Genomic DNA, 27960 nt, shown 5'->3' on the forward strand with positions numbered 1-27960 from the left:
AAAGCAAATAATCATTGTAAGGAGCATAATGAGAAAATCGTAGCCGTCTGGCAAATCGTTTATTGCTGGCAACATTGCTTAGCCAATACTCTGAATTCGGCTCAAAGAGCGCCATCTATTGAAGTTTTCAGTCACAATAAAGTGGGAAACACCCTCCTCCGATCGATCTGAGGGAAATATTGATGTATCAAATGGTAAAAAGAGTTTTCCTAATTCTGGAGGCTGAACCTGATATTTTTTAGTTGGACAACCAATTATAGTAGGGTGTTTTTGATTAATTTGAGAAGTCTCAGTGTACAGGATGAAATCAATATAGAATAATTAGTACCCAACGTGGTTTTTAATATATTGGGTGGTCCATTTAACCAGACAAATCGAAATATTTCGAAGGGGCACCAAACGCGAAACCCCAACTATACCACTTGGGGGTAACTTTGAAATTACGTGGGGTTTTTTTGAAACTTTTTTTAAATTTCCGACAGATGGCGCTGTAATCGAAGAAATATATTTTACCCCGATTTCGGAAGAAAACATCGTATCTTTTGTTTTTGTTAAAGTTAGTCTGGTCCAATCTGGTTCAAAGCCAATTATTGGTCTGGTCTCTCATACAGCGCGAAAAAACTTCGTTTCGTTAGCTTGCCGGTAAGTACTTGTATGGATCCAAGGAGGAATTAAAAGTTCGAAAGCAGAAATAATTCTTCATCAAACAATTCTTTATTATTTTGATTTATTTCTAACTTACAATTCGACCTAAGTAAATTAGCTACCCAGTGTAATCACGCATTGTTCCACACGCGCATCTAAGGCTGAGGATACAGTCAATTTAAAAATCACTTTTGCGCAATTCATTACGATTATTTTGTTACTTTATGGATTAACTGGAAACCTGCCGATGCACCTGACAATCCCATACTAATACATCTTTAAATGCTGCTTACTGTGCCCTTTTTTGCCATACCCATGATTCACGTACACGACATGCTCGTCAGGTCTATGATCAAATATGTAACTTCTCACCAAGGCAGTTAAACCTGACGTGAATGCTATCTGATTTATCAGCTGAACAAATCCTGCAGCAATGCTGAGTCCTGGTACCACCCAGGGCACTATTCCTGCAAGTGTGAGGGCTGGTGTCAGCACGTACGACATCATTGGTGATTCGGAGGGCATCATGAGCTTCTGAGCTTGATCCATGAGGCCTCTGGCTACTTCAGTCTCATTTCTGATTTTCAGGGATACAGTAAGAATTTTTTGTGTGAGTTTGATGGTCAGGTTTGTAGCAGGGGTGATTGAGAATGAGGATTGAAGAAAAATATCACTGGTGGTATTTTTGTTAGTTGATAACGCTCGTACAAATAATAAACACAAACTAAGAACTAAACCACTCGACAGTCCTTGCATTGTTTCTATCTTGAATTGGCTGCGTTCATGCTAGACTGACACCCTAACCCACTGGTAACCCGGTTCTTCACTTCACCTCTCGCTCTTCCTTGCCGGACGAGAGACGGAATTAGTTGTGGGTTTCTTCGTTAGTCGCAAAATTTGATTTGACATGAATAAGGAAAATTAAATTGTTAACAATTTATAAAATACGGCATTACGTTGCAAAAACGACACTCGTAATACAACAATTTGCTACTGTTATTGGTCCCTAACATTCGTTCGACTCTTTCGCTAATATTATTAAATATTTTTAATAATGATACTGATGCCAATGTAACAAAGAAGCGAATTAATAATCTAGGTAGTAAATTGTGGGTAATTAGGTTAATGAATTCTAGGTTGTCTATTGCTGCTTGCAGACACATGATTTCTATACACGATTATTATGCCAAAACTCTCCTTATTCATTATTCATAATTTACATGATTATTGAGGTATACAACCTACAAATGCCTTTTCCAAAGCTATTTGCTCAGTGGCAAGTTTCCTACCAGAACGACTACAAAATATGTCGCAGGTTTTTATCATCGAATGGACACTGCCCTCTTATGGGCAAATTATAGGTCGTTGATTATACAGGATGTCAGGAAATAATGTTGAAATATTTTAGGGAACGATTCTAGAGACTAAAATAATAAAATAAATTCTTATAAGCATACTCCGACAATTTTTTCTTGAAGAGGTAAGAGTCCCATAAACGGGGAAGTACTGAACATATTTTTTTACAATATTTTCGAAACGTTTACTTAATTTTTTCGATCAAATTATTTAATCGCAAATCTTTTTTAGCAAAAAAGGTCCTCTTATTGCATCTCGTTAGGATCAACCGTTTTCCAGAAGTTATTCAGAGTTTCTCCTTTAGGGTTTCTAGCCCCTTTAAGAAGTAATTTTTGGGGTATGTTTATAAGAACTTTTTTATTATTTTTTATTATTTTAATCTCTAGAACTACATCGCACAATATTTCAACATTATTTACGGACACCCTTTACGTTTCCGATTATCATTCGCGAAACTAAATCTTAGAAGCCTAACTTAAGCGATTCTAGATGGATAACTGCTTTGACTTAATTGAGCACTGTATGGCTTTCCACCGAGATAGTATTGATGTTCTGGATATTGCGCAGCAGAAGGATCAACCACAGTTTTTCCCGTCGCATCACTTCTTTCCAGGACATTTACGTGATGGAAATATGGAGAAGGGGCGATGTAGGGCAAGCTTGCTGGTGGCCTTCTCGCCTCTTGGAGTCTTGCCAGAACGTTGCTCAGTCCCACAATCAAAAGGAGGAATCCAATGAAACCTACACATCGATAACAATAAGTGGGTTAAAAATTTCTGTCGTGTGGTACTTCGAAATCCTCTTGAACTAGATCAATGGGATGCAATGACGGTCAGACGCAAACTGGGTTACTAACAAATGCGTAACTAAATTAGCGGTTTTAGATCATCTAGACGTTACGGTTCTGACTAATTGTAAACCCAAAAAAAATGGAAATTGTCCTGTTTTTCGTGGTTCAAAGCTGTTCGTTCTACTTTTCAGGAGAGACAACTTTATGGTCAAAGTCACTCGCATTTTCAAGAGATTTTGTACAAATAGCAACAATTGTAGGGGAAAAGTAATAGCTTTCTTACCGTTATTGACGGTTGCAATGGTCACCAAAATTAACAAGGTAAATGCGACTCCTAGTTTGAAGAAAATGGCAGGAAGTATTATCATGAATCGTTTCATCGTATGATGAACCAGAGTGCGGCCTGCAAAAGAGATTTACCATTAAAATGTACAGTAAGTTGCAGTCATAACTCGGCAATCTCAAGCAGAAAACAACAATTTTTTGTTTGGTGAAATGGAGTAGCCAGCCCGGTCACCTGTTTTAAATCCATGCGACTTTTTCCTTTGGGGCCATTTAAAAAATCAAGTTTATGAAGGTCAGCCAAAAAACGTAAATAATGTCGGTGTAATGCAATCAATTAAGTAAGACTCTCATCTTCAGGAGAGATGATCATTCAAGAACAGCACTGTGCTGTTGTGAAGTGCAGGGCCGTATTTAAAAAACTAAACTTGGGCTTCGTTGGAATTTTATGGGATAAGAAAGGTTAAGGCAATCGAAAAGCAACAACAAATTAGCCTTGTAACTTTTATTTCATACATTTTTTTATAAAAAAAATCATTAAAAAAATTATTGCTGTTATTCCGTATATGTACATGGCGGACTTTCTATGCACACTTACAAATGTTAGAATCACATCTTTGTATTTTTATCAATAAATTTTTTGAAAGTAAAAAGCGCGTTGTTTTTAAAAATTCTCACTTTGCGAGGAAGAGGCACAAATAAAACCAAAATCAAAATTTTTCCCAAATTTGGAAAATTTTTTTTGAGGCTCTGGCTGGGTCTCCAAAATTTTTACAGAGGGATAAAGCGATACCTATATAGGCAATTATACCCTGTAAATTCTGGTTCATAAATGTTCGAAAATATACAAAGCGTTGCGTTTAATAACTTTTATTTTGTGGTAGAAGAAAAAGCCATAAAAAAAATTAATTTTTACCAAGTCGAAAAAACAAAAGAAAGAAACACGTTCCCATTGATTTTCTGAATGTTCAATGGCAAAAAACTTACCATTGAAAATGTAAAAACAAATGTGTAAAAATTTGTATTATTGCAAACGAAGTTCATTTTCTCCGGCCATTTGGAATTCCAGAATTGATAGAAATAGGTGGCTGACAGTGACCGAGAAATAAAAATTTTAGGGTATTCCTGGAGGGTACCTAAAGGCTGCGATTTCTGATTTTTAAGAACTTCCGTTGTCAACGTGTCGATTAATAGGTAAATGGATACGTACCCTCTTCCATCATTCGTCCAATAAATTTCTCCGAACTTGCATTACTTGCCAAAATCCAATCACTGTTCTTACTTTCTTTTCCACTGCACATAAATACGAACTGAAGTATAATCATGCTCATAAAGCATACCTTAATCGGCGCCATTATATTCTCTTTTCCTATGGGGGCGACCTTACTCCTAAGCTATTAAGTTTGATAATGAAAATTCTCACTTAAGAAGTCAAATTTGTTTCATTTTTGGACATGGTTTTAGCATATTTGTCACGTAGCACATACAATGGCATGTTGAATTCTTTGGGAAACGGTACAGATATAGTACTCAATTTTTGGCAGTAAGTACCCGCATATATTGTTACTTTCGTGTTTGTTTCTAAAATTGGGTCAAATTAGTAGAGGATTTTGCTTGTTATTGAAATTGATTCATGTAGGTACGAGTGATTTTTAACCCTGATTTTATTTGTTACCATTGTCTCATACTGGGAAATTTTGGTCCGTACGCACCTGTTTTTTTTGGAGTTAATAGCGTCACGTAATGATTTGTCTCTGCATTTACATTGTCAAACTGCAAAATTCTCTTATAGTAGAGTGCACAGCAAGTAATATCGTGGACTTCGGAGGAGAGAGGGATTGCAAGGACAAGGAAACCGATTCTACGCGTAGATGAGTGATATGGCAAGAGACACTGAGAGTTGGACTACTTCCTCACGTGGACGTTGACTGGACATGGTTGTTTAAGCAGTACCTGGCATAAGACAGACAAGAATCTTGAGCTGTAATCGTAATACGTCCAGGTCCTGGGTGTAACTCGGGGGTTCAGTTTTTCTAAAGGGCTGGCATAATTGTCTGATAACCCTTCGGAAAAAACCCATGTGGTCAGGTACGTCAATTTGTCTCAAACTAGCTTGAACAAGACCTATCCAAGTTAAATGTTGTCATTCTCTGGCAAAACGCGGCATTGTCAAGGCACCTGCTAAACGCCAGCTAGCATCGAAGGAATGAATTACTTATTGAAATTACTTGTTAGCGGATTCATGATTTTTTAAAACCATCTTTAGAGTACATTTACACTACCAATCTCTTAAAAAACATAATAAATATCTACATTAATATAACATTGCACTCGTCTCCTCTAGAATCATGCATATCCGACGTGAACGTTATGACTATAAAGGTGCCCCTGTTGGTCTTCCATTCTACTCCTGAGCAAATTCACTAATCCGAATAGAATCGCCAACTTCCCAAGGAAAATGCTTTGGATCAGTAAGAATTTCATCCCTAAGAGCACCATCGGCAGGAAGGTTGTTTGGATCAGAAAAGGGGTGGCTAACATTGGAATCACCCTGGAGAGAATACTGTCATCTTGGTGTTTCCTCCTTGTCTGGGCTTCTACAACAAAGAAGTTTGGAGAATTTTGATAGGATGTTTCTCAAGCTTACCCTCAAATCGTGGATCCTGCAAATCTTTCCGCGGTGCATGATGTGGTCGGAGATGGGTGGTGCAGTTATTCAATTTTCGGTGCAAAACACTTAGAGGTCTGCTGGAACCTTCTTCGCAACAAATGTCTTCGATAATCATCAAAATTACACAGAACTTTATTAGACAATAACCGGCATTTTCCATTACTGCAATGCGTTGATTCTAGCTCATTAGCTTGAGCTTGACACTACATTTGCGGCGAAAGGAGACAGGCGGCATACTGAAGACATGGTATCATTTTAAACAAGCTCAACAGCTGCAGTATTATGGTATTATTTATAGGAGCTCGTGGTTAGATGAAGATGGTAGCAATTCCGGTTGTGCGTGAGGCCTTTAAGTACTTAAAAATATTTGTGGTCACCGAGATTTTGGAGAGCCCTCTGGTATAAGCACTATTTGGGGTCCATTGCAGCAACTCCCCTGTGGTTTCTTAATATGTCGTGTCAATGAGGGTTTATACAATTTTCTTTTACTAAAGTCAACAATTTCGTTGGCTTTTACGAGATTCTAAGTGAAGAAAATTCCTCGACTTTGACCGTTGGCTACTCTCGGTCCTTCCTGACCATTACTATAATTGCCTACATACTACTAGTATTAAGATTGAATCGACCTAGATTTTCGCAATGGACAAAACCAGATTGCATAGGTGTTTGTTTAAAATTAGGTCACATACAAGAACAAAACACTTCGATGAAAGTAAATTTACACCGATGGTCAAGCGAAGGAATAGGGGAACGGTGGGTAGTATGGGCCGATCGGTCTTTCATCGATTCTCGGGTACTTGGACGTATTGTTAGCCGATTTAATATTTACTCGAACGCCTTATGATTTATATTATCTGATTATTCCCGTCTTTCACAATTCGCTGGTTCTTCTGTTTGTCGGCTACTGCCGTTCTTACCACTTTTCCCTGCGAAGAGCACGAAAAGCGTAATTCCTTGGGTGTAAACCAGTTTAGATGTCGAGCAAGACCGCAGTAGATCGCTTACAACTCTTCATTCTAGCTTCCCACATTAATATTATTTTATTGTAAATAACATGTGAGCAGAACATTAGAAGTGAAAAAACTTGTGATGGTGAATAGTGTCACAAGCCTAACAGTCCCCATTGATTACGTCTTTTTGATAGGGCTAACATTGTTTATTGTACAATTAACTGGTTGTTTCGGGGGAGATACAGGTGAATTGAAAAAAATCGCAGATGCCAGTGTCACGGTGAATACAATGGGGGATGAAAGTGAAATGGACGGTAAAGGTATGTGGCCATTCTCATAAGCATGTCTTGCAGTGCGTTGCATATACCTCATAAAAAATCAATTATGTCGTTTTAGGACTCGAAAATATTTAATGAGATTAAAATTCTCTAGAATTTCTAGTGGAAAAAAACCACATTTTTTTTCTTCTTTTACAGAGCTCTCCAAGATGCACAAAGATCCCAATCAAGTAGGAGGAATGATGCAACGACTCCTACCGCTGCTAGTAATACCGTTCCTGATCTCCTCTGCTATAATCCCAGGGATGCTCATATCCATCAAAATTTTACTAGTTAAAGGCCTCTTTACCGGGGTTATCGCAGGAGTAATTATGATTCTGAACATATTTCGTGGCCGCATAAATGGAGGAGGAGTGTTCAATCATTATACATCAGATCTGAACCAGGAGCACTATGGATATCAGGGATACGAGGAACCTGGGGCGTATATTAATCGAAGGCGGAGAAGACTCGTGATGCAGTAAAAGTAGTAGTTTTTTTATGTATATGATAAGTATATTTACAACTTACTTATTACTTAAATTTAGCATGCGCTTTTTGTGTGAAAAATAGAGCAAATCTAACGGTACTAAATATCAGAAATAAATATTAAAAAAATAATTATATTTACAAATTGATATTATCGCACAATACAAAATTTAATAACAAAAATGTTCCTCCACCTCTTCAGAGCACATGTCGCACTTGACTGCGCAGCACCAGTCAAATTTGCAGTTGCACCTCTTCGTCACCATTTTCTTTTCTTTCTTGATTTTATGACCACATTGTTTGCACAAAACCTTGCAGCTCCTTTTCTCTGTGCGTGTAGTTTCATTATCTTTTCTTTTAGAGCAGGTTCGATCTTTCGTCCCTGGTCGGTCTAAAAATGATTTCGCAAACGTATACTGTGTGATTAAAATAAAATAGCACGCAAGATCGGCCCATCGAAAACACTTCACCAGAGTTTTGCGTCTTATGATGTGGAAAACACGAAAACGTTCGGACTGGTCGATTTTAATTTCAAGGGGTCATATTTCTTTGGTGTTATCAATTTTTCCAGGTTTAACTTCGAAACAAGGGTCGGCTTTCGTCCTGAAATTCTGAAATGGAAAGGGCATTTTTCGACCTACTTATTAAAAATATTTCGTGTCAGTTTTTCACATTCTTAAGATAGCATCGCTTTTAAACCTTAATTTCTCAAAAATGGATAATCCAAAATTAAAAAATAACATGACATTCAAAAGCCAATTGAATGACCTTTAAAATGGTACATCACTTGCACCCCTTTCCTTGGTTAAGAATTTTAGGATGAAAGTCACCCTCGTTTAGAGGTGAAACCGGGGAAAATGATTATATCAAAAAAAATATGACCCTCTCGACATTAAAGTTGACGAATCCCGGCATTTTCATATTTTCTTCATCATAAGATGGAAAGTTTGGGCGAGTCTTCATAAAATAGCATAAATTAAATTTTGTTTATAACATTTAACTCGGTTTACTTTGGCCAATGCCCAAATTGTTACTTACTATTCGACGGGTCTGCTATGCAATAATTCGGACTCTCGTCCAAGAAGACTAGCACTGAGGAGTCTATCTGCTTCCTCTCCTTCCTTCTGTTCTTAACAGTATTGACCACTGCTAAGGAATTTGCTACAAATTCGTATGTGACTCTCTTCGCTTTCTTGTAGCGCTCCTTCAGTTTTTTAGCGATGTCTTGGAAATCCGCTTGCTGCAGCCAACAAGTTTGGAGCGAGCAACTTCCGGATGTCCCATGGCAGCGGCACTTCTTCTTCATAGTTTGTTTAACGATCTAATAAAGTTTTATAGTTTTAAAGAGTTTCAAAGAAGGTCTAGAATATCACTTCTCTCCCGATTTTATAATTGTGAGTATCAATGTATGTAGAAACGTTGGGATTTCTATCCAGTGGCACCTCCAGCAGTCCCTCGGCGACGAGCCCTCCGAAGGAGGTATCATCGGAGCAACCACCCCAAGACCATTTTATCGGCTTTGAAGTAGCCTGTCTCTTAGCTAAAGAATTGGATTGGTCGACTTTGTTGTATTCTTCATAGTATTGCGGGGCTTCTAGGGGGTAGTTGAGGTTGCAACCGCAGTCTGCAAGTTCGCCTGCGCAATGCAAAAAAAAAGCTATTAATAAAGCCCATAAAGTATAGTTAAATTGGCTCTGGTCTGGCCTTCGGCCCTCAGATTGAGATTCTTTGAATAACAGTCTGGCCCTTTGATACAGTTCCGGCCTGTGACAAACCCAAACTGAGAGAATTGCGAACGGTCGTGTAAATTGCTGAACCTAATTATATTAGGGCACAGAGCACCCATGAATGGCACCAATATATTTTTTGACCATGTAAAGAGTGTTTGTATTTTACGACCCTCTAAACTACCGAACATTCTGTGATCATAAATAACTAAAATTCGTCTACCTTTAGAACAGTTTTTTGTTACGGCATGTACGATTCCAGCCGCAATGATCGCTTTCACAAAGGCGGTTTCTCTACTGGTAACGTGATTAGTGTTTCTAAAAAGAAAAAAATAATTACACTTTCATATCGCCGTTTTTTGTTTTTTTAATTATACGCAATATCAACTTTACTTTACCTTTTATACTAATTACTTTTTTGTATTCAATCTTTAACACTATCCGGAATATCTTAAATTTGTCAAAGAAGAAAACAGCAGTTCTCGTACGACATTTCGAGTACCCTGTGTTTCGAATCAATTAAACATCCTACCTTTCAAATTCCTCACGAGGGCAGTTCCACCGATCCCATTTGAATTGGTTTTGGCAATGTTCTATGGCCAGTTCCATTCCAGTTTTCACGCTGTTCATAAGGGCAATGTCTGAAGTGTTGGGCAACTGAAAATAACAGGACGGACAGTGAGTTTCTGTAATTTCATCCCCAAAAGAGAAAAAAGTTGGGGGTGGGCAAATCTGGAACTTCCTGCAGGGTGAGAGTTGCGTGAAGGAGGGTGAGCAGGTCTTTTCACATTTGAAAAAATTACTCTCCGTAAGCTGTATGAAGAGAACAGAACTTATTTAAGATTGGAGTTTTGACCCGAAGAATCTTGGAGGAAGTTTTGGGACTTTAAGTGTAGCGCACGCGTAAAGAGACATTAAATGTATCAATATCTAGAGAGGATTGTAGGAAAATTCACCAAACAACTTAACATTTTCTGAACCTCTAAAAAAACCACAAAATGACAAGTTTTGGTGCATTTGTACGGTACGGGGTGGCAATAATCAAAACGATTCTACAGAACTAGTGTGGATTGGTCGTGGTTCTCTAACCACTGCCCGATATATTACGGATATTTTCGAACCTCCTATAACTCCTTTCACCCCATTTGCGGGCCCTCGGTTTTCATTAATGCATAACCGCATGTCGCTGGAGTTGTTCAAGAGTTTCTGCATAAAGTTGAAATTAAAACCACGGACTGGCCTGCAAGAAGTCTTGACATGGATCCTATAGAACATAGTATGTACGCCATGCATGAAAGATGGCCGAGAAAGCAGCAACAGTTACGGGGTGGTCCACTTTTTTTATAGCAGGATTTTAACGGTCGATAGAAAAACTTATTTTAAGAAGAAAACTTCGTATTAACGTAGTCCCATAAACGCTAGGTTTCAAGGATACTGGGTGTTCTAAAACTTAAACACATTTTCGATTATTCTTTACAATGTTCCAACCTCTGGAGATATTTAAACTAAATTTGGCCTACAGCATTACATTGTACGCTAAATATTATTATTATAACATATTATGTATCGAAATGCACATGTTGGAGTGGCGCAATATTGCGGAAGTTCCGCTGATTTTAAGAATAATGGGTTGGTTCCAACTTGATGGTTGTTCAGATCATTTTTATTGAAATGCGAGGAATTGGTTGGATCATAATTTTCCGGAAAGATGAATTAGACAAAGGAGGCCTGTCGCATAGCCTCCACGCTTCCCCGATCTAACCCCGTCGGACTTTTTTGTTTGGGAATTTTTAAAAGAACAGGCGTATGCTACTCCTGTGGATACAAAGAAAGAGCTTATTGCCCGCTTTAGAGATGCGTGCACTGTATTGAGAAATCATAATTTCGTTCGTGCTCAACAAAATGGTTGATATTTTGAATACCTACTTAATACTAAATTAAGTGAATTTTTGTTTTTCACTTTTAATTATGCAATACGTATCCTTGATAATAATGAACTTTACCGTTTACATAAGCAATATTTTCAATTAAAACTATGTTCAATCTAATAAAAAGTACAAATTTATTGCGAACCGGAGCCAGATACGAAAATGTGGCAGGAGACATTTTTCGCAGAGAATGAATTATTCATTCAGAAAAAAAAAACATGATATTAGACAGGACCGTATTAGTAATTTATTGAATTTTATGGTAGTAAAACCCCACAACTCCGGCCTGGTTGCTTGTGAGCTGTGATATACCGAATACGGCGGCTTACAGTGTTATGCTGTACACCAAACTTGGATTAAATGTCTCCAGGGCTTAGAGTATTGTAAAAAATAATCAGAAATGCTTTTAAGTTTTCAACGTTCAACACAATGTCAAAATTTAGCCAAATTCACAAGTAAAAAAATCCCACATGATGCGCACTTCGCGGGCGACCCTGGATAATGATTACCAATGATGTTCGGCCCATTTGTTTATTTATTGCAACTGCGATTTGAAAAAACAACATAAAGCTGATTTTTAAATTTTAAACATAACTGTCGCAAAGACGACTGACCAAACGGCAACAAGTTATATATTTTTCGAATCCGGCAATAAACATTCACTCCCCGCTTGAAAATTGGCGGCAATTTCAAATACTTGCAGTCTCTTCCCCACCAATGAGCAATTACGAATGTATCACTTCCAACGAAATTTTGTAAGTGAAATATTTAAAAATACTAAATACTTACTTGTCGCATTCGATGATAACTAGAATGCATTTCTTCACGAAAAACCCTCGCCAACACCTCACCAACCAACAACAGAGCAACCCAAATATTCATGTTGTTAGAGGAAAGTTTACATAAGCTAACACTTAATCTAGCAATGGCTTTGCTCTCGTCGGAAGAATTGGCACAGAACAATGAGGGATGGACACTTCAGCTATTATTTATAACCAAAGGTGAGGGTGTTATAAAATTACGGGGCGTGTTCCATCTAGGGTAAAATTTTATTGCTGGGGTGGTGTCGCCTTGGTTTATACAAGAATGGGGATAATTGGGCGGGAACCATTTTATTCGTGGCATTATTCGTGTTTTTCCTACGAAAATATTTATTGCTATGGGAAAATTGGTTAAATTACCGAAGACATGTTATTTTTCTTTCTTACGGCATTCTTGCACTACTTTTTTGCCGCGGACTTCGTGGGTACCGGTAGAAAAAGAGGATTGCTGCAAGAGCTTGGACAAACATGAAGCATTGAAATTCTCATTAGATTTTCGTGGGGTTTCAAGCGGAAATACGGTTCTGCCAGCGCCATTTAATTCCAAGAGCATAGCCTTATTGCAATTCAAAGCATGAAATTGCGTGTACCTACAAAAGAAATCGGGCTTCAGGTCGAATCAAATTTTAGGCCTATTCTAGGAGAATGAGGGGCTATTTATAAAAAAGCTTTTACAATGAACGTCCTTTTTAAGAGTCCTTTGAAGATTTTCAATCTTATCAAGCATCAATTGGATGTATCAACGTATAAGTAAGCAGAGTCTATGCTATGAGAATAGTTATACCTTTTCGAATGGTTTTTTCTTTAGGAATCACCCAATCACCTGATTGATCATTAAAGGACGTTAAGTATGATCACTCAACTGTTTGAAATTTATTTCTAATAACCATAACTCAAGTAAATATCCAGAGTGCACAGTAATTATTATTTTTTGGGTCAAATTTGAAAATTCTGATATACAGTTTCGTGCAGAATGGTCCCACTGAAATGCCCGTGTTGTAACTTAAACAGGAGGATACTGAATTTTGTGTTTTATTTATCTGGATGTTTAATAACGATGAACAATGCAGTCATGTGTAAGTAAATATTTTACAGTTCGTTAAAAAAATAAATATTGTAACTCAACTGTTTATCTACTTTAGCCTTTTTGTAACAGGAGTTCGCACGAAATTAAGAAAACTCTCAAATCTGACGCATTTCCTTCTGAATCACTTCTAGGCACTTAAAACTAGACAGATTTCCCTTTACTCTAACTGCTCAAGTTCCGCAGCAATAATGCCGAGTTTTTGCGTCGATTCATAACCACCGGTGAAACATGAGTCCATTACTTCACACCTGAGGCGAAAGATCAGTCGAAACAACGGACTCAAAAAGTAAAATTGACTCCGAAGAAAAAAGCGATCGCATTTGGCGAAAAAGAAAGTCTTGTTTTTGATCGAGACAACGTAGCAGTTCACACTTCCACCATTGCGATGGCTAAAATCGACGAACTCGGTTTCGAACCACCCTATTCGTCAGATTTAACCCCCTCAGATTCTATTTCCAAAACTTGAAAAAATGGATTGGTGGAAAGAGATTTGACAATAATGAAAAAGTGGAGCCCGAGGTTGATGCCCGTTCTGAAATATTCGAAACTTTTTAACGAAACAACTTCTTACAAAAAAAAAAAAAATGTCGGGAAAAGTGTATCAATTACAAAACAAAATATGTCGAGAAATAATATTTTCCAATTTTTCTTTGAAGTGTTTAGTCAGGTACCTCTGGAACTATTCCGTATATTTGTCATTAAATTCGAAAATTTACCGTTCAATTTCGCTGGATTCGTTCGCTGGGAATAACAGGAACATTTTGGAAATATTTCTAAAATTGTTTTCAGTAACCTCGAGTGAAATTAAGGTGCTTTCCTTTTTAGCAAAATCGTTAACGGTCCTGGTAGACATCATTGCATTTTCTTCGGGGCGTAACATTATGTAAAAATTGCAATACCATTAACGTATTTCTTTGGGTCAAAAGTGGCGCTTTTCGGGATGCACCTCATTTCTAAGAAAAGCCATAAACCCAATACCTTTCTCGCCATAAAAATTATGACACTCATTTTTCTGCCCATGTCAGTATTTCGCTTGGATCCCTGAGGCCTTCGATTTTTTACAGTGTTTTAATAACCGGAAGGTGAAGATAAAAACATGGCCTTTATCTGTTCTATTCAAAAGGTCGCGTATATTGCGCTTCCACCTGTTACTAAAAAACAGAGCAGAGGTTGTAACAGGGGGTGTAAATTGAAGAATGGACTTTCGGTTAGTTAACAGGCCGCTCAAAAATTACTCATTTGGATGTTAATTGTTATAGTAAGAGCATGAAAGTTATCTTTGTACGCACAGGGTTGCTCATTAGTGCGTGAAAGCGTTTTTTAGTGAATATAAGTTTTAGAAGAAAATGTTTCATATCAAAGTTTTTAGTTATTACGAGGTGCATATTTTAAAATTATTGTCAAATGTACAGGGCCCGTCATAAAAGTGTGGTACCCCACAGATGGATCAAAAATTGCGATATGGAGAATTATACACTGTAAACGTATGTATTTATGTATGCGCCCCTGTCTTTGTCCGAAAATAGAAAATTGCTTCTCTCGCGAATAATGCTTGCATTGCGAAATTAACAAAATTTGAAGTCCTAAATTTAAATCAAAATCCAGGAAAAAAGTTATCTATTTCTAAATGTTGGAGCGTGACATTTCCTTTACATTTTATAAATCTATTTTTGCTGAAAACTTGAAGAATTATTAACTCCATAAATTGTAGAATCTTGAGTTTGAAAGAAAAATTCAAATATATATTTGTTCTTGTTTTCATAGATATTTATCTCAATAAGAAAATATTTCCTGCAACTTGACAACTCCGCAACCATCTCCAATATGGTATCCAATCAGGTATTCAATAAGGTATCCAAACGAAACTTTATAATTACTTTCTTATTTTATCTATTTCATCATATTTCCTCTCTTACAAGCACCATTAGTTGGAAAGAGATATACAATGATCCTTCATAAACCTCAGCTATTCTCACATCATTCGGGACGTATTTCTGCGTTGCGACATTTTGCCTCTCAGCTGATTTATCAACTTTGGCAGTGATTGTCAGTTTTATTGATAGTGAATATTCCTGTTGCCAAGAATCCCTGAATAAATACACGTAAGGAACTTTCTGTGATGCTTTATTTTAATTTAAGGTATTTTAATAAACCAATAAATTACAGATACCTTATAAGTTCGTTAAAAACTTCATAAAAAAAAATACAAATATGTCAATTTTGGTAAGCCGTGTTTATCTAGGCTGCGTTGCCAGATTGTGTAGCAGTAATTTGGAATTTACTGTTCAGTCAAAAATAAGTAACTTAACACAGTTTTGCATGGTTTCCTGGAAAAGACTTCATGTGTTGAGTTCACCGCTCTTAGGTAAGGAGAAAGAAGCAGATAAATTGAACTAGAAAACACTGCGTTTAAAAAAATAAATCCGTAGGTCTATGATATGTTCTGCATAACCTCAAACATAAACAAATAAACCTAACCTCACTTAAATAGGACGCTGTTTACCTCTATTATTAGTTGGATTTTATTAGAAATGACCCTTTTCAAGGCCTAAGATTTAAACCAACTGCAATATTTCGGTATTTTTTTTATGATCCGGGGGATGCAGTTCTTAAAACACTTGTACTTTGTATGCACATAATCCCAGATTTATTTTTAAGTATTAAACAGCTAGTGCTAGATGATGTATTCACTTGTTGAGAAAGTTCTTAAAGATGTGCTGGGATTATCATCAAATACTCGCCTCAAATTTCGGTATCACACTGCCGGTAACTTAAACCAGACTTTGATCAGTTAAAAGAACCAAACACTGAGTTCAGAAAACCAGTCTTCCCCAGAATCATTCGAGTAAACTGAAAGCACCCATGGAAAATGCTGAAAGTAGAGGTCATCGAAGCCTATTTTGTTAATTAGTAAGACACTATTTTATGTATGAAGCGCAAAATAAATAATTGTTTTTGCTTTAATGCGGATTATTGTATTTACGAACATTTAGTTCCACCAATATTTTTTTGAGCCCTGAAGAAGCAAGAATTTCCAAATAAAACTTGATTTGCGTTTATTTTCTGAGTCCTTACCCTTGGATCTAGTGGCTAGTATCTGTTCTTAAAAACACACTTTAAGGCAGGAGGGTGATCGGAAGAGTTATTTTAAGACCATAAAATAACTCAAATAATTGTAGAAAATATAGGAACAAAATTGGACTATAATGAAGATGACATCATCAGTTGATTTAATGAGGAATGTGATGTCTCATAAACAGTTGATTCTCTGCATGTAGTTAAGAAATCTGGCTTTAGCTACCATAAATAATTCAATCAGACTTCAAAAGATAGCCTGGGAACAGATTTGTCTAATAGAAGTGTAAAAATGCTGCATATTGAAATTTTCTATGGGGAAATACGTTTGAAAGTATAATATATCCAAATCAAAATCATATTTTAGTAATACACAGACAGATTCAGGATAATTTCTTTATCTTATATCTTAGAGAGGAAGTTGATATTGAAATTAACAATTATTTCTTCCATAAAATGAGAGTTATAAATCGTTATTGCTATGAATAGAGGCAGTATTCATGATCCTGATAATCTGACTCTTTAGAGTAGAGCTTTAGATATTATTGTGCCATAAAAGCCAGGGTTTACCAGCTTAATTTTCTCCATATCTTTATATTGTTATAATAATTAAATATGTCTCAATCTGGCATATACTTGTAAATCTACACAAATTGTCAGTAATAAATTTTCGTTACAACAATCTTTTGGTTGTGATGTTGTATGAGCAAATATAAATTCACACATTTTAGTTCAAATCCAACTACAGAAATATAGAAAAAAATGACCGTGTTAAGAACAATTTTGACCCATAAATGGCTGTTTTTTTTTATCGTGGCCAGTACGGCACTGTTGATAAGCACCATAGCGTTAGGTGTTGAGGTTTCGCAGTTAAAAACTGCTTTGAGAGAGCAAAAGAAGATACATTCTGATGATGAAGAGAGCAGTACAGGTATTTAGCAAATAAATTATAGTTAAAAATAAAGAATCCGTCCAGGATTCGATCGCTTTCGTACAAAATATCTCTGAACGTAGCGCCGTAAATTCAACTAGATATTCTAGGTCTGAAAATATGATCAAAACTTCATATAAACATATATCGAAAGTCACTTCGTTTTCTATATATATATATATAGGGTGTGAAAGGTTGTTTTTTATTAATATTTTCTAAATGTTTCGTGATAAATTAATAAAATATCGTACTTTATTATAATTTTTTGTGCTTTTTTCTAGTCTACGAAAAGATTTGCCACATTTTTCCAGGGTCGAGTTAAAAAGTATCTAAACTTTTTTATATCTTTTTGACGATTTTGAAGGAAAAACATTAAAGTTGAATGTTTACATTAAGAGAACGGGCTAACTAGTCTTAGTTTTTTTTAAACGGCATTCAATCAGGGGTTTTAAGACCTTTAAAATGATGCGCTACAAGCCGGGGGTACCGATGGGCAAGGAAGCGAAATCTAAAACACAACGCACATTGGCTTTGAACGTCCCCCTCGATATATAACTGAACGTGTTTTTTGGCGAAAACCTATTTCTTGTGGTGTAAAAAACGTTGGAGATGGGAAGTTTTGATATGGTGGCATTTTATGCTTATATGAACTTTTCGTGAAATTTTGGGTCCTAGAATACATGGTTGAATTTATGGCTCTATTGTTCACAAACACCTCGTGTATTATTAACTACAAAATAATTTATCGCCTTACTACAGATAGATCACCATTATCGGTGTTCCAGAATCATTTCCTGCAATTTTTAAGAATTTCTCTCACCGTTTCAGTGACCACAACCACTGTTTCCTCAACTACAGAAACTCCCGATTCAACCATGTCCAAATACCGACTTTCTTCGACAGTTAAGCCTATTTTATACGATCTTCATTTATATCCCGATTTAGAGTCTGGTAACATTTTTAGCATGTTACGTTTGATTTTATCCCAATTTTTTTCCTCCTCCTAGGATTGTTCAAAGGTACTGTGACTATCTCAATAGCCGTCTCCAAAATCACCAACAGCATTATAATTCATAACAATGGATTAAGCATCACCAGTGTTACTGTTGGCTCAGAAGAGGCCAATTTCAGTTTAGATTCTGAATATGAATCCGTAATTATTACTAGAAAAGACGGGGCCGACTTCACAACTTCCACTGATTCCATGTCTATTGAATTTAACGGGGATATGAAGAACCGAATTGTGGGATTGTACACCAGTTCTTATAGCAGTGCAGAAGGCAACATAACGTAAGTACCGCTAAAAATCTAGAAAGTTTTAAATTATCAATGCAGTTTTATGTCATTTATTGTGTTTACGGTGTTAAATTGCATTTGGCATCACGGTGATTCAGTCTGATTTATTGCACTTTAAGATGCTCGTGGTGATTGATCTCAATCATGGTTTTCATAACTATTAATCCTTGTAAATGAATTTGTAACGGTTACCATGAGGTTTTGTGAAAAAAAAATCGTCTATGGGTTGCATTAGCTGAAAATGATTCAGAACAAAGAACTATCGTATTCTCCCAACGACTTACTTTTACTCCTTTTTTGCCTGCAACTTCTCCATTTTTATTCGGTCAGAAGCTGATTTGATGGAGATGAAGAACTTAAAATGTTGGAGGGTTAATGTGAGGCACAATATAAGGAGTTGATTGGACTTTGACTCTAAAGAATGCTCATACCCGTCGACATTTGATTCGAGGAGGACAATTTTATATTGGTTTTTCAACGCTTTAACTGCAGCCTTTGAACAGGGGTGACAATTACGCGCAAAATTCTAATCATTGTCCCTGTTGATGTGATAGCTTGTCTAAGCCTGTGGGAAAAAGCTTTTAAGTAATCATTAATTTATCAGAATGAGAGCTACAGACTTCAAAATGAAGGTAGGAAAACTTTAAAAGTGAGATATTACCGAACCGTTTTGAAGGAGGTGGGTTTTACCGCTGAAATTTGAAAGCGTACATCTCCGTTTAAAACGATCCTCAGTGATATCTCACGTTTAAAGGTTTTCCTACACTCATTTTGAAGTCGGCAGCTCTTGTTGGGTTAAATTAATTATTACCCAAGAGTTTTTCCCCACAAGCTTTGACAAGCTGTCATATCAATGGGGATACTGGTAGACGCTTCAAACATGGAGTTTGTAATCAAGGTACGACTACCTTTAAAATGAGGTATCCCTCGACACCCCTTTCCATTAGTACTTTCGAAGGTAACGGTCATTCTTGTTTAGGGGGTGGAAGTAGAATAAAATATTGTCCCCCTCGAATTTCGCATTTGCATTTCAAATACTGAAAATCGAGGTGCGAAGTTTTCGTTGGGCAACCCTGTATTTACGGTTAAGCGAGACTACGCGAGATTTTTAGTTCCTTTTTTAAAATGTTCCTACAATAGTTCTAATCTCCTGGATCAAGACTGGCCTGGAACAATGGTGTATCATGAGCACCTTGGTACAAGCTTGCAGCTAGTTTCTCACTAATAAACTTCAAGCTGCGGCTACTGTTAGCGGATGCGCAAAGGAAGAAGTGCGAAGTCTTGCAGCAGTTCAAAGCTTTTTTCAATTTTTGATCCGTTTTGCGCAATTTTGCAAGTCAAGTTGGAATGTTTTGATTTACAATTTGCTTTTTGCATATGCTTTTATGTACCCCTTGATTGTATAAAATTAATATAGCGAATTAACTGGTTCTGATCCATTTAATGAACCTTACGTAACGCAGCATAAATTGCTCTGAATCGGTCAAATTTTTGTAAATAAACGATTAAAATTCATCGGGTAAGCTGGTACTAACGCAGCGGAAAGGTTTCGTAACCGACAACGTACTTACTTCGCTACTAGCGAACAACCCAACTACTTGCCTAAGCACCAATTAAAATTTGCTTTTATAAGTTTTAGCAACAATTACTTCACTCGAGCAGAGCGATTGTTCGTCCAAGAATCGTACCGGCCAGTTGCGGTACTGTCACTATCACAGTCCTCATTCGGCTGAAGACTTACAAAACGAATTTACGCGTTTTGAAACTGTAGTGAAATGTGTGAATAATTATCAGATTTGAAATGTCGTGTTGTGGCAAAGAAAATCGTGGTCGAAAACATGCGTCTAAAAGAGAGAAAAAAGATCCCAACGGGTCGAATTGTGTTACATGTCTCTGCACGTGCTGCATGTTTTGGTTCGTCATATGCGGTATTCTAGTGACTGCCATAGTGTTTGTAGGAAGACATTTAGTGAGTAACAACGTGCCTCCTGGGAGGTATTTTTATTGGGTCGGCATTCAGCCCAACAGCTCAAGCACTAGTGAAAAAGCTTATCTGACTCTACCTAAAGATATCAAGCCTATGCAATATAATTTAACTCTAATGCCCTTCTTGGACAAAAACTATTTCAAAGGGTTTGTGAATATTTCCCTTCAAGTCTACAATCCTAAGGCGCAGATCGTGCTTCACAGTAAAGGGCATACAATTTACTCTGTAGAATTGGTGCAGAACCATAAACGGACCTTTGAGCTGATGAGCGTTACTGATAACATGAAGTTTGACGTTTTGATTATCAAGCCCAAGGAGAAAATCTTTCCTGGCAACTACTCTTTGGCCATCAGCTTCAGGGGGGCATTGGGGAAGGCCTTGGGGGGGCTTTATAAAAGCACCTATAAAAGTGGAAATAAGACCAGGTACGTCGAAGCGTCAGCTTTGCTGGTTATACAATTACGGTAACAGATGTTTGTTTTCTTTTTACACGTGGGTTATGTCACTTCGTTCACAAAAAATTTCAATCAATTGAAATTCAAATGGGAAGCGTTATCGGCACTGAATTTACGAGGAGCGCTGCCTTGGGGTTGTTACATGATTATCGCCTCAATGAGCGCCTTGTTGGGTAACCTGAGGTAGGTACCATCAACACTACAATTTGTTGCCGCGATTATTTATTTACTTGAGAAGTAACACGTACCGGGTGTATTGCGCTTTAGATACATTTTATGTACCTGCATTATTGATTCATCATTGGCTATGGTCATGACAACGCGTATCAATAAAGAGAAATATAATTCTAATTACATTTCTCTGTTCATATTTTATTCATTTTACTCTGTATGCAAATATGTGCCATTCAAAGCGAAAGAAATTATGGGAATTTTTAATAAGCACTTATCTCCATTTCACCCCGGCAACTTTTGCCTTTGTGTTGTTAGTTTCAGGCCATTGTACTTTAGAACAACAAAAAAGGATTTTCTATAATTCAGGGGTGTTTTAAAATAGTTCCACAAACTCCTGGTTTGGGTTTCGGTACGACGTTACAGTGTGTTAAAACGAAAAGCAAAATAAGATTTATGTATCTCGACCAATTTGCATTATGTTTCAAGTCGCAGTGACAATCTGTTTAAACCTGGGATTTAGGGCTTCGTTTGATATTAATTGGCGAAAGTTTACATTTAGCTACACTTGATTCGATTCAAGCAGCTTCAAAAGTATCGTGCCAGCTATTTTGATTATAATATTATATAGATGTCCGATTTGTTATGCATCTGACATAACAATTTCTATCTTTTTATACCGAGAAACTCCACGTTTCGACTCGATTCTCTATGTAATGACGCAGGTTCTCATGTAATGGGCGTGGTGTTCGCCCAGACGAAACGATTAGTGGCGGTTTACTGAAACGCAAAATGGAAATAAAATTGATTTCAAGCACATTTTCGGTAATTTCTTCCCAGTTTGGAGGTTTATTATCAATGTGGGATTACAAACGTTTTCTTTCAAGCGGGGAAAGTTTCCTTTGAAGGCCCTGCCAGATTCTTTTAGCAAAACCGAATGTCTTTTTTGTAACGTGTATTTAAAAACATTTTCAGCTTCAAATTTCTCATGATTATGTTACGAAGTATACCGTCCTATTTGCCATAAGTAAGATCGTATCGATCGCAGAATATATTTGTTATTTATCGCAGCGACTATTACTTTCATCAGGATGTGAAACGGTCGTTTTTAATTATTCGATATTCGAACCGCAAATGCGTATTTTTTGCCTTGAGATCCGTAAACTTTATGCGAAGGAAGTCAATTGTCTTAAGTCTTGCGCTTATTTGAAAATTTGAATACCACATCGACCGTTCATTTCACAGAACTATAGCCACATCGAAATTCGAACCTACGTATGCCAGACAGGCGTTTCCTTGCTTCGATGAACCGAATATGAAGGCCAAATACATTGTGCATCTTCTGAAACCTAAGGCCGAGAACTACATTGCACTGTCCAATTATCCAGTTGCTGTAAGATAAACTCTTAACTTTCATAGAATTCGTTTCCATCAGCCTGCGTTTCTAGAGCGTCCAGTCGTACGACGATAACAACGAAATCGTCACGTTCCAGGAAACTGTGGCCATGTCCACGTATCTGACGTGCTTTATAGTATCGGACTTCATATATAGTAACACGACGTTTAACAATAATGGTAAGAAGCACAGGAAGTGTTCTTTATAAGGAAAAAGAAAATTAATTTAGACCTTGTGTTAATTTTCTCATAAGCATAAGAACAGGGTGGTCCACGTAAGATGCTCCGCCACTTTATCTCAAAAACCTTATAGTTTGGAAAAAAGTTTTATACAAAGGTTATTCGGTTTTTCATGAATTTTTTCGAAGTTACAAGGTGGTCTAGAAAACCGCGACGTGACAAAAATACATTTTCTAAAATAGAATACCCTATACTTTGTTACGGATGCTAATTCTGCTTGCGATTAAAAATAAAGGACGGTGTTGCTAGAGTATATTTTAAATTTTTCTGAAAATTTATAATTTACAACAACGTCGTTATGGTCTTAGGCTTACACAGAACAAATAAATATTTAGAAAAAGTCCACGACGTCCATTTTGCCTCGTTGCTTCGACTTACCGGTCTCTCTGGACGTCTGATGTTGAATTACGCATTCTGCCGCAGCTTCTGCCGCCGGGCGCACGCACGTTATCACCAACAAGACCAACAATTTCCGTTTTTCCTCTTACACTTGAATTTTCCACAATAATCACGATTAATAGTTCAATTTGTATTAAGAACGAATAAGTTCTAACATCGACGTCGATGTTTGTTGCGTTTGTTTGACAGTTAAACACTTCACTTGTTCTCCATAGCCTACTCTGAATTATCGAAAATAAATAACTCTACTGAGTGTGCATTTTTAATTCTTTTACAAAATCGTTATGACTCAAAATTTCGTACAGGCCCGTTTTGAGGGGTGGCCAATCCAGTGGCGTGCACAGGTTTTTCCTAAAAAAATCGCTAATATGATTTATTAACGTTTTGCTCCGAGAAACCGTCATAGTAGGCCTTGAATTTTGTGTCAACAAGGCCATGTTTGCTGGATCGCTTATCGAGCTCTATAATTTAAAAAAAATCCGAGCTAAATTGCACAACTAATAAACTATTTACAGACTGACCCCAATGCAAATGGGTCACACTGTATGTACAACATTTGTCAAAAATTAAAAATATCCTTCAGTAGAACCGCCCTTTCCTTTTAATCGGACAAGTTTTCAAACGATCGAATTAATACTTCGTGAAGTTATTGAGACATTTCGAAAGCTTATTTTTCCTTCGACCTTTACTTTAAATTCAATTAACTCAAAAATTTCATTATTCCGTGAAATTGGAAAATATTAAAACATTGAAATTCATTAATAACTTTTATATTAAAGTTTCTTTTCTAAACTTTGCGGTTTTTAAGACAAGCTAGTGGACAATCTTACGCGGACCCCCCTATACATACAACTAATGAGTAAATTTCGGGTAATTATAGGTACTGAGACTGAATTAAGAGTTTATGCTAGTCCTGGAAACTTGGAGAAAACCACTTACGCAGGGGAAATTGCCAAGAAAGTTATTGAGTATTACGTGTCTTATTTTGGACTATCTTATCCATTGCCAAAATTAGGTGCTTCACCCCGTCTCTAATAGAGAACAAAATATGTAAATTCACGACTTTAGATATGGCCGCCATTCCTGACTTCGTTTCTGGAGCCATGGAACACTGGGGTCTAGTAACATATAGAGAAACTGCTTTGCTTTATACAAACGTCACACATTCCTCTGCTAACAAGCAAAGAGTGGCCACAGTGATAGCTCATGAATTGGCACATAGTTGGTTCGGGAACTTAGGTGAGCCTTCACATAAAATCTTAATAAATTTTTCGCCTGACTAACCTAAAATGTAGTAACAATGGATTGGTGGAATGACCTTTGGCTCAACGAAGGCTTTGCCAGTTACATAGAGTACAAAGGGATCGATGCAGCAGAGCCGACCTTCCAGATGGTATTCATCAATTAAAATTCTAATACATTGTTTAAATTTTAAATGTCTAGATGACCCAATTTCAAACGGCAGATCTCCATCCAGTGCTGTCATTAGATGCCACATTGTCTTCTCACCCTATAGTGGTTACTGTCACCTCCCCAGATGAAATCACTGCCATTTTCGATACGATTTCTTACAACAAGGTACTTTGTTACATGGTCCTTCAGCGAAGGAGATTATTTTTCATTTTGTTTTCAGGGTGCGTCAATTTTAAGGATGTTGGAAAACACTGTAGGAGCTGATAACTTCCAAACTGCCGTTACCAACTATTTGAAAAAGTTTCAGTTTGGAAATGCGGTGACTAAGAACTTCTTGGACGAAATTCAGGCTGTGGTAAATCCTTTACTTGAATTTTAGGACGTACCTTCCACCCATATTGCTCAGTTTAAAAATAATCAGCTTTAAATTTAAGCGATATAGGTAGTGCTTCGGGGGGAAAGACCCGCTATCTCCGGAAAACACCAGTCTCTCTTAGTAAGACTGTGTTACCTTTGAATTTGTCGTTCAAAGCGTAGTTAAATCAGGAACAGTCATAAATACTAACCGACATATGGGTATTGTTTTCCATGGGCTTTGAGATGGTTCATCGCCCCAATTTTTGTTTATATTATTTATATATTTATACGTTTGGGTACTGGGACTAAATTAATAACTTCACTTCAATGAGAGATGTTCGGTATTGGTGAAATTAAATTGGGGTTTTGAGAAATTGTAACGGAGGCATGTTTCGTCAAATATTTCTGCAAATTACCTTAAAGATGTAACTGCAAGTCAAAACGACAAGAAAGTCGTAATTTCATTACCCACCTGCGTTATACGCGCGCCAATCAATGAAATTCTCCCTGAACAAAAAGGACTGCCATCAAAGAGGGAAAACGTGATTTTTTTTCCATTTTTAGGTCGATCCATCCTTCGACGTGTCACAAATGATGGATACTTTTACCGTCCAAATGGGTTATCCTGTTTTGAATGTAACTTACAACCAAAGTAGTCGTAACTACACTTTAAGGCAGAAGAGGTTCTTGAAAGACCCCAATGCTACATATGATTCTAACACTACTTACGGGTGAAGATCGAATATCTTTTATTGTCGTAAAAACAATAATAAACTGTCACATATTTTTTTATAGCTATAAATGGTCGGTGCCGGTAACTTACATCACAGACCTTGGGCGATCTGAAGGACACATTTTGTTCCCTTACGATCAAGAAAGTAGTAAGTTTTTGGTCTAATTATATGGTTGTATGGTTGCCTCATGAGTTATCTTTCCTTCTCAGTTACCGTACAACTACCGGAAAATGCTACATGGCTGAAATTCAACTACGACCAAGTGGGTTACTACAGGGTAAACTACGAAGAATCGGAGTGGCTTACTCTTGGCAACATTTATACTGCTTTACCTGTCCCGGATAGGACACATTTGTTGGAAGAAAGTTTCAGTATTGCAGAAGCAGGGCAGTTGTCATATAGGTAAAAAAATCCAACCACGTCTTCACTTACTCATACGCTATTTTAGTGGAAATATAGTTACGTGATCATTTTAGGATACCTTTAGATTTATCAAGGCAGTTGATATCTGAAACAGAGTATGCTCCCTGGTCAGTAGCTTCGTCTAAATTGCAGGCAATCGGTACCTATTTATCAGGTTCCTCACAAAATGAAGCATATAAAGTAACTTTTATACATTAAGACTCCCATAGTTCTTCATAGAAATATTTTCAGAGGTATGTAAGAAACATCGTCTCAAATGCCTACGGGAATTTCACGTGGAACGAGGGAGCAGATGACAGTCACCTCGTAAGGTAAATTTTTTGATAATTTGTTGTTATCGGTATCCTTCAGGTCCGAAAGGGAAATGCCGGTCATCCAGATTTGAAAATGAACCCCGGCCACCCAGGTGCGAAAGAGGTGCTCCGACTATTAAGGTCCGACAGCAAGTCGGTTTAAGTGGATTATAGGGATTTCCCCCCCTTTCCCGTTCGGAGTTGAAGGACCGGGACCGTGATCCCTCTTCCGTACCTCCCATCATGTTCATGAGATTATAAGCAATTTGATGCCGTTTTAGATTGACTCGAGTTGTAGTTCTGTCATTGTCCTGCTCAGTAGACCATTCAGAATGCCTGACGCAGGTCCGCGAGAAGTTCAATACCTGGATAAACGATACTTCAAAACCTCTTTCTCCAGATTTGAGAAGTATCGTGTATAAATATGGTTAGTATGAAGGTTTTGGGCAAATTCTTTGAATTTCTGGTAACTTTGTCCGCAAGATATTTTCCACAGAAGCAACGCAATTGATGAAACATCATCAGAACATTTTTAAGAACTAAAAACATACATAATTAGAATTAAGCAAAAATTGCATGAAGTATTCATGGTTCGGTCATATCTCGTTAGTTATGGGACACCCTGCGTAAATCGAGTTTTTATTCAGATCTGGATATAAATTCTGAGATTTGCTTGTTATTGAGAGACGTTTTCGGTCTAGAGATTATTGGGATCTGAAAGTGATATTTGAATTTTACAATTTGAAAATAATTAAGTTAAACTGTAATGAAATTGAAATCTTCTCAGGGGCATCCATCATTATGCCATGTTTTAGGTGTAGTAAATGCAGATACAGCAACTTGGGACAAATTGCTAGCAGTTTACCAGAAAGAGCCTGATGCATCAGAAAAATTGAAATTGATTAATGGACTGGCCAACGTTAAGAACCTCTCGTTATTAACGAAGTAGGTAACTGTTTGTATTTAAGTCAAATGAGAATGGAACGTCTAAAAACTAGGATTTCTCCTTTTTTTTTTCGTATGTGATGTGTTTGCAACTATTGTTCATAACAAATGGTTGTTCGTCTGTACACCGGAGTCGGTGATAAACGCGAATTTGGCATTTTTAGGCTGCTGGACTTAGCCAAAGATGAATCAATTGTAAGAGGTCAAGACTACTTTACAGTCCTGGGATACATCTCTGCAAACCCTACCGGCACCGATCTCGTATGGGATTTCGTCAGGTAAATATTATCACTTATCGTACCGCTTGACTAGTTAAATTAAACATTAGGAATTTTTTTAAATGCGTTAATTGATATTAGGCAAAACTGGGAATATTTAGTGGAGCGATTTACCCTAAATGACAGATATTTGGGATCGATGATCAGCACTATTACCAAATCGTTCTCTACGGATTCAAAACTGGCAGAAGTGAGTAAAGCCAAAAAACAATTAAGCCAAACACTATATTGCTTTCTGCAGATGGAGGAATTCTTTGCCAAATATCCAGAAGCAGGTGCTGGCGCTACATCCAGACGAACTGCTCTTGAAACTGTGAAACAAAACATCAACTGGCTAACAAGCTATAGATCTACTGTTGAGGGTTGGCTTGCAACCGCATAGAACTGAAAACAAATACACCTGTGTAGGGTCCGTGATATATGTATATGAAATAGCAATAACTTTTGAAATAATTTTTCTATCAACAAATATTTCAAGCAAAAGTTACAACGCCAATTTGTTGTC

General features: G+C 37.1%; 4 protein-coding genes across 9 annotated transcripts; 2 read left to right on the forward strand and 2 right to left on the reverse strand.

The window, feature by feature from the left end:
- Nucleotides 1-2256: 2256 nt before the first annotated feature.
- On the reverse strand, nt 2257-4782 carry LOC136349491 (uncharacterized). 2 transcript variants are annotated; one of them, XM_066301075.1, is made up of 4 exons: nt 4497-4580; nt 4284-4442; nt 3075-3194; nt 2257-2742 (listed from the first exon to the last, which is right to left on the reverse strand). In XM_066301075.1, exons 2-4 carry the CDS (start codon nt 4426-4428, stop codon nt 2477-2479), a joined length of 531 nt encoding a protein of 176 aa, XP_066157172.1. In that variant the 5' UTR covers nt 4429-4442; nt 4497-4580; the 3' UTR covers nt 2257-2476. The 2 variants fall into 2 exon arrangements, with proteins under 2 accessions (XP_066157172.1, XP_066157171.1); XM_066301074.1 differs by having other exon boundaries at nt 4284-4782.
- A 1931-nt stretch (nt 4783-6713) lies between these two features.
- Nucleotides 6714-7596, forward strand: Osi22 (Osiris 22). The gene is made up of 2 exons (XM_066301166.1): nt 6714-7014; nt 7171-7596. The coding sequence occupies exons 1-2, from the start codon at nt 6834-6836 to the stop codon at nt 7494-7496; spliced, it is 507 nt and encodes a 168-aa protein (XP_066157263.1). The 5' UTR covers nt 6714-6833; the 3' UTR covers nt 7497-7596.
- On the reverse strand, nt 7555-23160 carry LOC136349543 (protein Wnt-8a-like). Its single transcript, XM_066301165.1, has 6 exons — nt 22992-23160; nt 9760-9884; nt 9451-9545; nt 8874-9136; nt 8539-8821; nt 7555-7891 (listed from the first exon to the last, which is right to left on the reverse strand). The coding sequence occupies exons 2-6, from the start codon at nt 9855-9857 to the stop codon at nt 7671-7673; spliced, it is 960 nt and encodes a 319-aa protein (XP_066157262.1). The 5' UTR covers nt 9858-9884; nt 22992-23160; the 3' UTR covers nt 7555-7670.
- LOC136349539 (glutamyl aminopeptidase-like) lies at nt 12888-27951 on the forward strand. 5 transcript variants are annotated; one of them, XM_066301156.1, is made up of 20 exons: nt 12888-13052; nt 17898-18020; nt 18077-18359; nt 22224-22371; nt 22427-22553; nt 23893-24027; nt 24081-24251; nt 24308-24405; nt 24456-24590; nt 24646-24780; nt 25347-25513; nt 25578-25663; nt 25726-25918; nt 25993-26119; nt 26171-26250; nt 26514-26659; nt 27048-27177; nt 27342-27455; nt 27537-27645; nt 27697-27951. In XM_066301156.1, the coding sequence occupies exons 1-20, from the start codon at nt 12950-12952 to the stop codon at nt 27835-27837; spliced, it is 2751 nt and encodes a 916-aa protein (XP_066157253.1). In that variant the 5' UTR covers nt 12888-12949; the 3' UTR covers nt 27838-27951. The 5 variants fall into 5 exon arrangements, with proteins under 5 accessions (XP_066157253.1, XP_066157254.1, XP_066157252.1 ...); XM_066301157.1 differs by lacking the exon at nt 12888-13052 and adding an exon at nt 15037-15165; XM_066301155.1 differs by lacking the exon at nt 12888-13052 and adding an exon at nt 15279-15428.
- The last annotated feature ends 9 nt before the right edge of the window (nt 27952-27960 follow it).

Source organism: Euwallacea fornicatus, chromosome 38 (assembly GCF_040115645.1).
Source record: "Euwallacea fornicatus isolate EFF26 chromosome 38, ASM4011564v1, whole genome shotgun sequence".
Classification (NCBI taxonomy): Eukaryota; Metazoa; Arthropoda; class Insecta; order Coleoptera; family Curculionidae; genus Euwallacea; species Euwallacea fornicatus.